Source organism: Vanessa cardui, chromosome 21 (genome assembly GCF_905220365.1).
Source record: "Vanessa cardui chromosome 21, ilVanCard2.1, whole genome shotgun sequence".
NCBI lineage: Eukaryota > Metazoa > Arthropoda > Insecta > Lepidoptera > Nymphalidae > Vanessa > Vanessa cardui.
In genome coordinates, this window is record NC_061143.1 from 4,289,553 (window position 1) to 4,305,365 (window position 15,813).

General features: G+C 31.2%; 2 protein-coding genes across 2 annotated transcripts; both read right to left on the reverse strand.

Annotated features, from left to right (window-relative positions):
- Nucleotides 1-613: 613 nt before the first annotated feature.
- Nucleotides 614-1,562, reverse strand: LOC124539081. The gene has a single exon (XM_047116404.1). The coding sequence runs from the start codon at nt 1,382-1,384 to the stop codon at nt 614-616; it is 771 nt and encodes a 256-aa protein (XP_046972360.1). The 5' UTR covers nt 1,385-1,562.
- A 4,101-nt stretch (nt 1,563-5,663) lies between these two features.
- Nucleotides 5,664-14,474, reverse strand: LOC124539082. Its single transcript, XM_047116405.1, has 6 exons — nt 14,435-14,474; nt 7,793-7,979; nt 6,719-6,898; nt 6,218-6,423; nt 5,863-6,010; nt 5,664-5,754 (listed from the first exon to the last, which is right to left on the reverse strand). The coding sequence occupies exons 1-6, from the start codon at nt 14,472-14,474 to the stop codon at nt 5,664-5,666; spliced, it is 852 nt and encodes a 283-aa protein (XP_046972361.1).
- Between the last annotated feature and the right edge of the window lie 1,339 nt (nt 14,475-15,813).

A 15,813-nucleotide genomic window follows, 5' to 3' on the forward strand; every position in this document is an offset into this window, starting at 1 on the left:
TTAAATAGTATAATAATACCAAAATAAATCAAAATACTAGAATATTGAGTTCTAATAAGCTACTCCTCCATCCCGCCAGCCGTTTGTGAGTAAGCAATTACAAGGATATTTTTTATCACAAATATAGTAAAACATAAGAACCGGATACAACATTAAAACAGAAATAAAAACAAGTTATAAATCAGTGTTTAGTAAAGCACCACACTAAGTAACCAATAAACAAAATAAAAATACGATTTAAATTCTAATAACATTAAATATAAAAAATAAACTAGTAAGTAGAGAGAAAAACATAAAAAAATTGAATTAAACTAAAAACAAAAAACTACCTCATAAAATAAAAATGCTAACTACATAGGCAGTAGTTAGTTTTATCAATGCAGTTACTAAACGCAGATCAAACGTCAGATTGTTGACAATTGACATTATACCTTCAGTCAACAACATAATATAATTATAACTGAACTGAATATAATAATACCGACATGTTAGCAAATTAACACTAATTTTATTCGAAATATAATTATAGTAACTAAACAAAAATAGATGACATAAATTAATAACAGAACAATCTAATGGAGCGACGACAAACTGCTACTAATAAAACGAAAACTTACTTTTTAACGGTTCTCTTACTTCGCATAACCTGAGTGGAGTTGGACGATTTTGAAATTGAGTCGACACCGACAGTACTGGTACCAGCAGCAGCAGCAAGATTAGTTGCCGAGCGCATATAATTCGGCTTGCAATTGATTGAGTTAAGCTCTGCTGTTGTGACGATACGGTGACGCTTACCGTCAGACCCCGTAATGATAACAACTCCATCCTTCGTCCAGCATTTTGAAATTCCGAACTTCTGTCTTGCAGACATAAACAGGTCATGCCTTTCCTTGGTAAGGAACTCCGACAGAGTCACGCCTGTGCTTTTAAGGGACGTTTTTGAATACCAGATCTTGTTTCGAAGCACTACATCACGAAATTTTACAAGGATAGGTCGAGGCTTATCCCTAGAGGAATGACCTAATCGCTGACATCGACTGAGCTTCTCTATGGTAAATTCTGGTACCTTAAGATGGCCTGATATAACACCTGACACTATGACTGGCAAATTTTCTTTTTTGTCTTCAGGAACTCCGTGGAACAGAAGCATCTTCCTTCTACTTCGCATTTCCAGCTGATTGTACTGCTTCGATAATATTTCCACTTGCATCTGAAGGCCTTCTAATGCAGATAAAACAAAGACTCTGAAGGTGTTAAATTGAGCCGCAATGTTGGAGTTTGGACTAGTGGCTGGGATGGAACCCTGAAGAGATTTTTGAAACTCGGCCATCCGTGTGTTGAAGTGCTCAGTCAGGTCCTCAATTGAGTGCTTAATGGATTCCATAGTGAAGTTATTACTTTTCACTCAACTTGTTTAATGTTTTTGTTTTTTTGTTGATTATATTGGTGTTATGGAGATTAGCTGGCAGGTAGGAAACACATTTAGCACATATTAATTTGTATAATTATTATTTTGTAATTTAGATAATTAAAATTAACAAGAGCTCATATAAAAGCGTGTTGTCTTTTTTGTCACCTACCCGAAAAAAAAAAAAAATAAAAAAAAAAAAATAAAAATAAAAAAAATAAAAAAAAAATTTTTTTTTTTTTTTCTTTTTTTTTTTTTTTTTTTATGTTTGTTACCTCATAACTTTTTACTGGGTGGACCGATTTTGATAATTTTTTTTTGTTTGAAAGGTAGTGCTTCCCGTGGGGTCCCATTTTTTTTTTATTTTTTTCCGATGATGGTATCCGTATGAAAACGACGTAAGTCTTAAATTTACATTATGTATGTGCGCGATAAATAGGTGAATAACTCAAAATTGGTTGGCACAATTTTGATGAATCTTTTAAAATTATAAAGGACATACTTTAAGGGTAGTTTGGTGAAAGTTTGGTAAGGTTCTGAGTATAGGATCTGAGGACAAATTAAGGGAACGGGAGGGAACGGAACAATTCTGAGGAGCACGTTAGCAATACTCGGTCGAATCTTTTATTTATGGGTTACTTGGATATTTAAATCACCTTCCGGAACGTGGTTATGATCATGTAATTATCATAATCGAATATTATAATTAACTAGCGATCCGCCCCGACTTCTCACGGGTGCAATACTGATACTAAATATACTAAAGAATTTGTTTGCTTACGACATTACATTGCAAACTTCTAAAATTGTCAGTGTTTCTTTACTATATTGTTCATTTATTATATACACAAACCTTCCCCTTGAATCACACTATCTATTAAAAAAAACCGCATCAAAATCCGTTGCGTAGTTTTTAAGATATAGGGACAGAGAAAGCGACTTTGTTTTATACTATGTATTGACGTAACTCCTAAACGGCTTACAGTTAGGGTGCGATTTGAGACAGAATTTCTTACTGTCTTTAATCAAATTTTGTGCATATGATGTGATGTCATATGATGTACGACATAGCATACGAATAGCTCTTTTGCAAAGTTTTTTTACTGAGGTCGATTACAGCTCATTCGAGGGTGGTACCTTGTAGTTTATGCCGCATGACGTATTAAAGCCGCATTTTCGAAAATCTATTTTTGCTTTATTCGAAAGTTTCTTTTGAAATTGTCCCCGAAGTAGTTTCTGATTCATATAAACGGCACGCTTAATCTATTCATATTAAGAATAAAATGTTAGTCTACATCAGCTTCACTTAAAACCAAAAAAATAAATAAAATTTTAACAAAAAGAAAAACCGACTTCAAACAAAACACTATTTTAAAACAAATAAAAATGCACTAAAAAGTAATAAAAATAATTGCATATTTAACATATTTTTGAGAGTCCTCCCAGGTAAAATGAAATGAAAAATATTAGACTACTTAAAAGTCGACTTACGATTATATAATGTAGTTATAATTATTGCTATATTTGGAGTCGGTGTCAGCCACTTACCTGTTTGTCAATGACAATTTTAAACATTTACCACAACTACAGTTTTTGATATTTTTTATGTAAAGAGAGTATTATAATATTTAAGAATAAATCTATGTCATTATTATATTATTATGGTCATAACAAAATGCCTATAGCTTAAGAAGATTATTAATCACTTCGAATACTTTAGCCCAAGCACTAATAGACACTAAGACTTTTATTAATACAATAGCATCAGTCAAATTAATAATAAAATCATACAGTAAAATATACCTGCACATCATTAACCTAAAGGTGATAGGAGAATATTATAATATGTACGATCGATCGTGAAATAGCAATCAAAAGAGCATTGCATAGACACAAAATTGTTGTATCTGCTCTTTTGAAATTGAAATAAACTTTCTGAGCGAGTATTCTAGGGAAACCAATAAACATAACATTTGTTGCGTAGATTATTTTTACCTTTTTTTTTAAGATGTAGCTAAATTTGTGAATTCAACCCTAACTGGATGATTGATAAGATTTGATCATTTAATCTAATACTTATATTAATAGCTAAAGCTGCACATAAAAACATTTATGGTTTCGTTTTGAAGAGCTTCAGCCTTAGTGGTGCGAAAATTAAGCAGGATTTTTGATTGCATTTTACTAAATTGTTACGATTTAATAAATAATTAATTTAATATAGAGATCCTTAATGACTTGGTGGTAGGGCTTTGTGCAAGCCCGCCTGGGTAGGTACCACCCACTCATCGCTAAACAACAGTACGCAGTATTGTTGTGTTCCGGTTTGAAGGGTGAGTGAGCCAGTGTAACTACAGGCACAAGGGACATAGCATCTTAGTTCCCAAGGTTGATAGCGCATTGACGATGTAAAGAATAGTTAATATTTCTTACAGCGTCATTGTCTATGGGTGATGATTACCACTTACCATCAGGTGGCTCATATGCTCGTCCGCCAACCTATTCCATAAAATAAAAAATAAAAAAATCCGAAAAATGTTACTGACCAGGCAGAGAGTGGCGCTATGGCAGTATAGAAATAAATAAAAAAAATTACAAAAAGAAAAACCGACTTCAATCAAAACACTATTTTAGAACAAATAAATATACACTAAAATGTAATAAAAAAACTTGCATATTCAACTTTAGAGTCCTCCTAAGTAAAATGAAATGAAAAATATTAGATTACTTAAAAGCCGATTTACGATAATATAATGTAAGTAGTTATAATTATTGCTATATTTGGAGTCGGTGTTAGTCAAGAAATCCCTACAGTATATCTATCAAAAAACAAATGAAATAAATTAAAAAAAATATATTTATTTTTATCATTAGACATTATTGATTAAATGTTTACATATGTATATTGTATTGTTTGTTTACAACTATCATATTGCATATATTAAACATCGTTAATCGTTAGTCCCTTTAAATATTAACTATTTTAGGTTCTAAACAAACTCCTTATCATATAAAGAAGCAGACTGGTTGTTAAATAATTAAACTTCTTATCGTTATAACTCGTGCTACATAACATAAATAACGTAAATTTACTTCTAATATTAAAGAATGCATTCAAGACTCAAACTTGCTTCCTTCAAAATTAGCGAGCCTTTCTAAATGAAAACACAAAATATAGGTACAATGTTACCAATATCTAGCAAATATAATATTAGGTAATATATCTCGGAATTCCAATCTCTATGTGTACAAATAACTATTAATAATTAAATGAATAACTTACTCATAAACTATTAATAGTCACAACAGTTAACAGTAAATTAATACTTTGAGCTGAAATGGCCCAGTGGCTAGAACGCGTGCGTTTTAACCGACGATTGCGGGTTCAAACCCAGGCAAGCTCCACTGAATATTCGTGTGCTTAATTTGTGTTTATTCATCTCGTGCTGGGCAGTGAAGGAATACATCGTGAGGTAACTGATCAAAGGGAGAGGAGGCCATAGCCCAGCTGTGTTAATTTACAGGCTTTTGGTTTATGTTATTGTAATATTTTACTTAATTCAAAAACTATTGAACGTTCCCGCAGAATTGTGAGTAAACAAATATATTTCAGATCAGTTTATGCTATATGTAAATATACATAGCCGACATTGCAAACGATTTGAGGTCGACGAAACGTAAAGCCCTATCTCCTTAAGGGTGGAAGCTTTTTACATTGCAACACTTAATTGATACTACTATTTTTAAATTTAAATCTGGTTTATTTAAATGTATAATATTATCATATAAAAACTGAATGACAGACTTTTAAATAATCTTAAATATAATCGCAGCACATTAGTACATCGATATTGTTGTTTATAAAATAATTGTATTATTTATTCATTCAGTTATAATATTTATTCATGTTATAAATATAAAAATAGTTTATATTAAATAACAAATGACACGTGATTATATGAAATCCTGGCTTGTTAAATCAAGCAAACTTTGTTCACTTAGTAAATTACTTTATTGCAGGGTAGTAAAGTAGGGTAGGTACCATCCAATCATCTTCTACTGGTAAACTGCAATGTTCAGTATTGTTCTGTTCTTATTTTAATGGTAAATAATCAAATTACACCTGAGTTCTCAAATTTTTTGATAAGGTGGAATAATTAATATTTCTATAATAATGCCTATGAACAACAATAACCATAGGATAAGTTTCATCAATACCCATTTGTCAGGCTGCCTACCTATATGACTTGAAAACACTTTAGTGTATTGTTTCACCTGGCCTTAGTTTAATTATTTCAGGATTTCTCGGATCACCGTTACCTCTTACTACATAAACTGTTGTAACTCCTCTTAAATCATCAGCATTATTATTTCCGTTATAGACATACTTATTTTGATTTTGATAATAATTATTATTATATACAAACTTATTATTGTATGCATCATTTGTTAAATACTTATAATCATTATAATGAGTGTTACTGTTGCTTTCAGGAAATGTGAAGCCTCTTATTTTTCTATCATATCCTTGTATTCCCGTCATACTTTCCTGATTACTATCAGGAAATTTAAATACATCAACATCTCTAGCAGAATTTACATTATCTTTATAATAATCATTATATTTATATACATCATTATTTATATAGTACGTATTACCATTTTCAACTGTTTCCGGAAACATCCATTTCGTATTGAAATCTCCAGAATTGACAAAGTCTTGTGATGTTGGGTTATTCTGTATACGTCGTTGAACTTTATCTTTTAAGATTTCGGTTTTATTAGAGTTTTTAAATCGAATATTATTATTACCATAAGGAAAAGCCAAACCATAGTTTTGTTGACCGTGACCTTGATAAAGATTAGGTTTGTGAAAACCATAATTTTGAGCGAGGTTAGGATCATAAAATCCATATCCATTTTGCGGTTGGCCTTGTTGATGGAGACCATAGTTCTGAGTAAGTTTGTTATAAAACTGTTCAACATTCTGCTGTCCTTGCTGAGGTGAATTAAAGAACCTAAAAAACAAAATCTCAATAAAATACTTAACATTAATAAAATTATCTTAGTAATTTATATTTTAATGTTTTAAAACAACACTTAATTTCAAACATCGTTAGGAAACCTGCATCTTATTTCAACGAAGTTCTGCCACAAGTGAATCCACCAACCCGCATTGGAGCAGCGTGGTGGAATATGCTCCAAACCTTCCCCTTTAAAAGGGGGAGGAAGCTTTAGCCCAAAGTGGGAAATTGACAGGTTGTCGTTGTTGTTGTTGTGATTTAAAAATAGGCTTGGGAATATTTTGCTTACCTGAAGAATCCTCCATTATGGTTATTTAGGTAATAGATGAGTTGTTCCGGATCAGTTGGGCATGAGGGGTATGCGTAGCGACAGGAGGCCGTGTTACCGTTCGAGGACATCCCCAGAAAAACGGCCCGTCCGAATACAAAAAGTGGATTCGAACTTATACCATTATAAGCCGACAGAAGTCTAAAACAAATAAATAAATATATGTTAGACGACATCACATACATTACTCTGATCCCAATGTAAGTAGCTAGAGCACTTGTGTTATGTAAAATCAGAAGTTACTAATGTACCACAAACAACCAGCCCCAATACAACATAGAAATTTAATTATCTTTTTCTACATCGACTCGGCCGGGAATCGAACCCCCCTCGGAGTGGTATACCCATGAAAACCGGTGAATACACTACTCGACCATGGAGGTCGAAATGATAATTGTTAGTGGCAGATAAAATGCTCTACTTTAAAGTAGGGACGTGAAGTGTCAATCTCAATAAAACACCAATATTTTTCTTATCTATAATTAAATAGAATGATTTTGATAGTTAACTAGGTATATAAAATCAATCAATTCAATACAATCTGTAAATATTCAGGTAAGCCTAAAAGTACCTCGATAGATATTAACTTGTATTGATTTGAAGGAAAGGCGGTGAAGGAAAACATCGTAAGGAAACCTGCATGTGTCTAATTTCATCGAAATTCTGCCACATGTGCATTCCACCAACGCGCATTGGAACAGCGTAGTGGAATATGTTCCAAACCCTCTCCTTAATGGAAGAGGCTTTAAAATATATTTTATTATTACTGATAAACGTATTTCACAGATGTTGAAAATTATTAGTAAATTTGATAGTCAAAAACTTGTTAAATAATACAATAGTTAAACAAATCGATAGACATTTTTATCATTATCGTTGTATTATTGATTCATATATAATACATTAAACTTTGAACAAGTTTATAATACTGTTTAAATATAATTTGTTTATAAAAGCATCGTGTTATAACTGTGTTGACAAATCTACATGTTCTTTATCATAATTTACTTTTTAGGATACACTCAAATCACTTACGTTAACAATGGCTGTATTCCTGACAGCGTCTGCAAGATACCTGAGCTGCCCAGAGTTTCTCCACCTGCTGCTTCACATAAAAGGCGAGGTACACACTGTTGATCATCATATAACGCTATCGATGTTAATGCATCTGTTACTGCTGATAACGCGTCAGATGCTATAGAAGGCCTCGGTCGTGGCGGTCCTAGTAAAATTTTAATACACACAGATAATATCAATATTCAATGTTATACAGTCGGGGTAAGAAAAGGTTCGTCACCTTAAGATCTATTATCGTGTGCTCAGTATGAGCCATAATCTGCTTTACCGATCGAAAATATATGACACGGAGAAAACATATTTTGATAATTCAGTAAAAGATGTCATATCTAATTTAAATTTGTAATGACTAATTGCTCCATTAAAAAAATACAGACGAATTGATAACCTCCTCCTTTTTGAAGTCGATTGAAAAGATTTCATGTAAATATGAAACTAGTCTTAGCTAAAAGATGTTACACTATTTTGAACCAAGCTATCACACTATGTAAGTTTAATTTTAAATGCAGTTGTCAGTTTAGTGCTTTAGTTTCAAAAGGTACTAAGAGTTTCAAGTCTTAAATTTTTTTGTTTTTAATTTGAGAACTGACGAAGGTTTTATTACTCTAGCTGTAGAAGATTTCAACAATAAGCGCCTTATTTAAAATAGTAGCAAACAATATTGACAACATTAAAAGTACCTATAACGTAAATATCAAATGTATTCAAACATAATTAATATAATAATTTTTATAATCATTATGTTTTAATTAGAAAGAAAAATGCAAGTCATACTTTAGCCTTTATGACTGAATTATGTACATTGATAGGAGTACCATGATTGTTAAAGACGTTAATACATGCTGTACTTACTATAGTATTGCCCTCCATAACCAGAATTTGGTATACCATTATACTGTGCTAAATCCGGTCGTATAGGTAGGTTTTGTAAGCCGTAATATTGCTGTCTAGGTTTCCTTTTCCTGCGTCTCCTTTTTTTTAAATCGTCTTTATTATAATCATGAAAATTAACAAAACTATTTTGTTGGTTTTCATCAGAATTGGATTCAGAATAATTAATGTTTGAATCATCTTTAAATTTCACAGTTTCTTTATGGAAATAATCATTGTCGTCAATATTGTCATCTTCAAACTGTTCTGAACCAAATCGAACTCGAGCCATGGAATCATTTTGCTTAAAAATTTGTCTGAAATAAAGAAGGATATGTCCATAATTGGTATTCCTTATAGCTTAAACGATCAACTTCAAGTAATCTTTCAAATACTTACTCTAGCAATTCACTTGGATCGTAGCTTGCTATAGTTTTATTGTCAGGCGCTTTAGCAATTGCAAACGTTAAAATATATAAAAATGCAAAAGTTGTAATTAATCGACCCATTATTTTGACTTTAATTCTTGCAATAATGAAATTTTGCTGTAAAAAAGAACAAAAATAAATAACAAATTAAAGATACATTATTAATTGAAAACACAAGACACTATTATAGATATTTCGTTTGTAACGGTTATATTGCGAAATATTTTCAAAAGTGATTAATGTAAACTTAACACTTTCTTTGATTAGACAAATATGAACATATTAAACTACTAAAAATAAACTAAACAAATAACGACATTAAGTAACACAAATGCAGTGAGGAGGTAGGATATACATTTTGATTATTGCTCGATTGGCTGTTACCGAAATTTGCTGCACCTGTACTTCCGACGAAAAATGTACTAGATCCGTTCAGCACAACCTCTTGTATTGATTTATTAGGTGACTGATTGTAATAAGTTGAATGAGCAAAGGTTCCCTCAGTATTTTGCTACTTAACATTCCAATTTAAATGAAAAAAAAAATTATTATGGATAACTTGGGAAAAAGGTGTATCAAATGGATAATTTAATGTTGATCTGATTCTTTAAATATATCATGGAATAAAACTGGTATGCTTAGTTTCGCCTACACTATTCATAAATTTTAGTTATTTTCTAACAATTTTTTAATCTTATTTTTCTTGCGTAGGTCTTGACCTGAATTAGTACCTTTTCAAGGCACTTAGCGATAGGTAATTTATTGTATCACTAGTTTTCGTTTGTATTTACTGGTTTCCTTGTATTAAATAAAGTTATGTTAATGTTTTTGATATTAATTAATACAAAGAAGTCTAGTAAAAAAATAATTTTCTAGAAAATTTTTAACACTGATTGATTTTTTAACATGACATTGATTAAACTCTGCTAATTGAACTTGTGCATACAATGTAAAGTGCATATATGTAGTTTAATCACCATCAAAGAAAACAAGACCATATATAAAGGGTAATATAAACTTACCTCTGCAAAGTCTGCACACTATAAGTTCAAAAACACAAATGTGGCAAAAATTTCACTCTTCCATGAATATAGAAAGTCGTATGATATCATTTTGCGTTTCTAAATATATAAACGCCCTATAAGGTACGTGTGTCTCAAGATTAGGCGTACAACAGGATATGTAATAAAAAGTCACAATAAGCACATATAGTCATATTACGGATATAAGATGATATACTATAAATTTATTTTCACAAGGAACAATTTTAGGTCCTTTTCTATTCTTGGTATATCTAATTGATATTTTTGGTATTTGTTATGTTGTATTGTTTGCCGACATTAAAATAGTACGTTATGAATTTAAAATAATACATAATATACCTAATATGTTTAAATAATTTTAGTTCAAGTGCCAAACAAATTCAATTGATAGTGTTAACAACAACAGCCTCTAAATTTCCCAATAACTACTGGACTAAGACGCCCTCTCTCTTTGAGGAGAAGGTTTGGAAAATATTCCACCACGCTGTTCTTATTCGGTTTGGTTGAATACACATGAGGCAGAATTTATAAGAAATTTAACACATGCAAGTTTCCTCACGATGTTTTCCTTCACTGCCGAGCACGAGATGAATTTTATAAACACAAATTAAGCACAATAATGTTCAATGGTGCTTGCCTGGGTTTAGACCCACTATCAGTTAAGATGCACTATTTCTAACCACTGGGCCATCTCCCCTGTAGTCTTAACACTTTTATATAATAGTTTGCAAATGAAGGCTCACTTGATGCAATGTGATTTACCCCAGCATTTGAACATCTGCACTAACAGGTGAGTTATAGCCTCAGATTTATTTCTCATTTGTTTCGACTTGATTTTGGTGTGATTTTATCTCGTAAAGTTTTTACACCTGATCTATCTCCGATCTAGAGTGGAATTGGCTGTCCCATTGGCTTATAGCTGTGATGTAATCGAGTGTGAACGTGCGTCACTGATATAATGTCAGCGTGGGCACGAGTGCCCATTGCCATCAAAACAACCTCAATCTAACCATAGTACCGATGCTGTATGTTTAGCTTCTCTTCTGGGTAACCATTTATTTTAATACAAGCACATTGTACCTTTGTAAAATATGTTCGGTCTTTTCTTTTTAGTTAGAAATGGCTATCTACAAGATCTGAATTCTTGACCAATATAGTATCAATTTATCTGCAAATATGAACCCTATTTTATACATATACTAATATCTCGTAATTATCTTAGTGGGAACGATACTGCACTATTTGAAAATGTTCACATGACGTCATAAGCATTTCATTGAACAACAGTTGTGGAGAGTTATTATATTATTATGATATTACGATTGATAGCAAGGGGAAATTAAAAATCTTGGAACATAATATTGTCGTGGTCATTATAAAATGTAATAAAATCCATCTGTCTATAATGTAATTTAGGTCATAAATCCAAGGTACAATAGTTTATATCGATTCAAAGATATCTGGTTGCCTATGCAAAAGAACAATACAGGTTGCATTTTGAATTGGTATCGTTTATCGACTTAGCGTTTGTTCAAAGTTATGCAAGTCTTGTGTTTTGATCGTATATTAATAAGAATAATAAAAACTCAGGTAAAAACTTTGAGGAACAGTACCCTAGACAGAATAGCTAAGTCATTAATATGAAGTCGTTAAACGTTTACGGTCACAAAAAGCGTTGAAAATATAAACGCCGTAACTTAATGTCATTGTCACCGAGCAAAATTTTTTTATTCTATATTTAAATATATTTAACGGATACTTTTTTGACAAACACGACAGATGATCACAGAAGTAAAAAAAACCAAGCCTAACTACTACTGTGGTTACTATTTTACAAGGTACTTATTAATAATTTAAGTTTTTTTTTTATAATTTCCGTAATCATTATTTTCTCCTGCAACAAATATAAATCCATTACTCTGGGAACTTGGGAACTTTATGTTATGTCCATTACTAACCTTGGGAACTAAGATGTTATGTGTCTTGTATGTACTGGCTCATTTTTCTTACAAACTAAACCTATCACAACAATACTATCCAGTCCAATTTATACAAAATGAGTCCAAAGATTATTATTAGTCAAAATTGAGTAGCTATAAAATAACAAATGGAAGTAACGCAGATCATGTGAAGACAGTTTTGGAGTTATTCGCGGACAATTCTATTCGCCACGTGTACGACACAATTATTTTTCATTACATTTTCCTTTATCGTTGAGCAAAAGATGTTTTATTAACACTAATTAAACATGTAAAAACTTAATACTGACTGATCGTATTTGAACCTGAATTGATAATAAAAAAAAATTATACATTTGAAAAAGGAATAAATCTGATATCAAAAACAAAATATTTCTAAAATTAAATTAAATAAAACCTGAATACATTAATTTTTTTTAAGACGGTTCTCAAAAGACAACAGTTAAGCAATTGTTTTGACGCCTATAAGCGCTCGCTGTACAAGAAAGTGTTAATATAAAAAGTGGGCAGACCAGCTTACTTTAGTAATGACATTAAATCAGATCGGTCTCACATTGACCTTGGCTATTGTTTCAACACACACCGGTTAGCTTAAGATCATATTGTGCAATACAATTTGATGTGTTGATGAATTATTTTTGACTTTCAAATAAGTTCACTTAGATTTTACTAACCACTTGTCTGTCTTTTGATTTAATTGCATCTATCTTTATTAAAATCATATATTTGAAAGTAGCTCTGTCTATCTTTCGATCTGTCAGTCTTTCACTACCAAATTACCGAACCGAATTTGATGAAATTCGATATGAAGCAAACTTGAAATCCAAGAAAAGACATTGGCCACTTTTTTGCCTAACACCTGACAACCTCTAAAACGCGAGCAAACCGCGGGAGACAACTAGTTTTTACATAATTAAAACTGTTTTATGATATTTTATTAAATTCCTGCTTTAAGAACTCACAATCAGAACAGAACCCTTTTAATATGTTACACGAATTTTTAAGTCATACGTATTTAGTTGAGGTCATATTTAAACGATCTTTAAACCCACAATTTTATATATTTTATTTAATAATGCGCACCAACAATAACTTTACTAGTCTATTACAAAATCGTAGATAATTGTGAAATAATGTATTCTGTGTGAACTCATCACTCGTAAAATACACGCACAAAACTTAATATGTTACAAGTACCGGTATAAAAATAAACCAAACAAAATAATCGTTATTTATAAAGTCTGTTAGACATATACTACATTTTTTTAAAAGTTATTAAAAACATCTAATTCAAATCTCAAATAATAATTAGTATATAATGATATTATAGTTATAAACACAAAGAGATAAAATTCTGTAAAATTAAAATATAAGAAATACAACCAAGAAAGTAACGTGACTTTTACGACCTCTCTCCTGAAATATTGTAGTTATAATATTGTACTTATTGAATTAGTATAAGTAAGCAATGCATAAATCAAGTACTGTATTTTCCAATTTTAATTCTTATAAATAAAAAAATTGCTATCAGATGGTTTGACATTACTAATTACTTTGCGCTACTAACCATGAGATCTGTGTTATTTTCCTTGTGAATATAATTATACTGGTTCAATTACCTTCGTATAAAATCATGTAGATACAAAACATTTTTATGCTCTTCTGTAACCAAAGTCAAAGTCAAAAATCTTTCTTATTAATGGTATAACGAAATAGTCCCCCATATAATACAAGGTTAATTCCACGTCTAGCAATTGGAAGCGCTCAAGGTTTTTTTTATGGTATAGGTTGGCGGACGAGCATATAGGCCACCTGATGGTAAGTGGTCACCATTAACCATAGACAATGACGATGTAAGAAATATTAACTATTCCTTACTTCGTCAATGTACCACCAACCTTGGGAACTAAGATGTTATGTCCCTTGTGCCTGTAGTTACACTGGCTCACTCACCCTTCAAACCGGAACACAACAATACTGAGTACTGTTATTTGGCGGTTATAATAACTGATGAGTGGGTGGTACCTACTCAGATGGGCTTGCACAAAGCCCTACCACCAAGACTAACGAGTTTCCTAATGCAGCCAAAACAGTAAAGTGTTGCCATGTATTACTAAACTAAAAATCGTTGCATCCATTTAATATGTGCCATTTCTGTGACCATACTTTTTTCATATTTTTTATTACAAATTCTTTTTTCCTGATTGTACTCTATAAATATTTCTACGGTTTATTTTGGCATTGTTTTATGTATGTATATCTCATCAACGATAAATTTACCTCTGATTATCGACTGACCGAACATTTTAGCTCTAGCCATTATTATTGTTTTAACTTTGCTACGATGAGGAGAAGGAAATCTTATCATTTTACAGCAGTAGGTGGCCTTGAGTAGTAAATAAATAATTAAGTTTTTGTTTAAATAAGCGACATTTGAAAATAAGTTACAAATAGTAATAATGATATTGTATAGATAGTAATAATAGGATACGAGAAATACACTAGGAACACGTACTATATTACACTAGGGCCAAAAGTTGACTTACTATCAGGTAGCATATCATATGGTTGTATTGGTCTGTTCCAACCATAAGTGAAGCAAAAGGCAAACAAACAACTTCTGACAGCAGATTAACAAGATATCATTGAGAGCTTGATTAATTTATGATATTCACTATGAATTTGCAAAAAATGCCATTTTGAAGGTCAACGAAACTGTTATCGCAATTTTGAAAGTAGAATTAAAGTGTGCATAAGTGTAATAATGATGTACCTATTATGAATAACTAGCGACCCGCCCCGACTTCGCACGGGTCAAATGTGCAACTTAAGCGCAAAAATATTAAGACATCACTTTAAAACTTCTAAAATTATCAGTGTTTTTCTTGTATGTATTATGCATATAAACATTCCTCCTGAATCACTCTACCTATAAAAAAATCTCATAAAATCCGCTGCGTAGTTTTAAAGATTTAAACATAAGTATATAGGGATATAGGAACAGAGAAAGCGATTTTGTTTTTATACTATGTAATGAAGATATATTAATCATTATTCCTAGTAGTGCAAAATATAGTAATAAATAATTAAATCTTAGGTCTGTTTATCCTACTACCCTTGCAATATATTATATATATGAACTATTCTACCTACACTGTTAACTATTGTCACCCGATTTTCACATATGTAATAAAGCGAGCTGTCTAATTGCGTATTAAACAACTCCTTAAATTAATTTTCTAACAACAGATAAATAATCTAATTAGTGTTTACAGAGATTTGACACGCACGTTTTAATCGTGCTCAGGTGTATGAAATGTCATTGTGCTCAGTTCTACAGATAATATTTATTCTCATCCAAATATTTATTTTAAAGCGATTAAAATTTATCACACACAAACGATTAAAATCTGTATTTACTTAGAAAGGTGGGTCAAAGTATATACTTATAATCCAGATGGAATAACAATTACCTCGTTTAATTTGACTGATTTTGAATAAAAAAGGGAGGTCTCGATTATAATTAAAACAAAGTCAGAGCTTAAGACGTCCTAATCGATATTCGAACTTTGTTGGACGATTTCGATAATCCTACTTAATTAATAGTGATTATTCATTTTTGTAAAGGAAATAGAGAATTGCAAATTGATATAATAAAA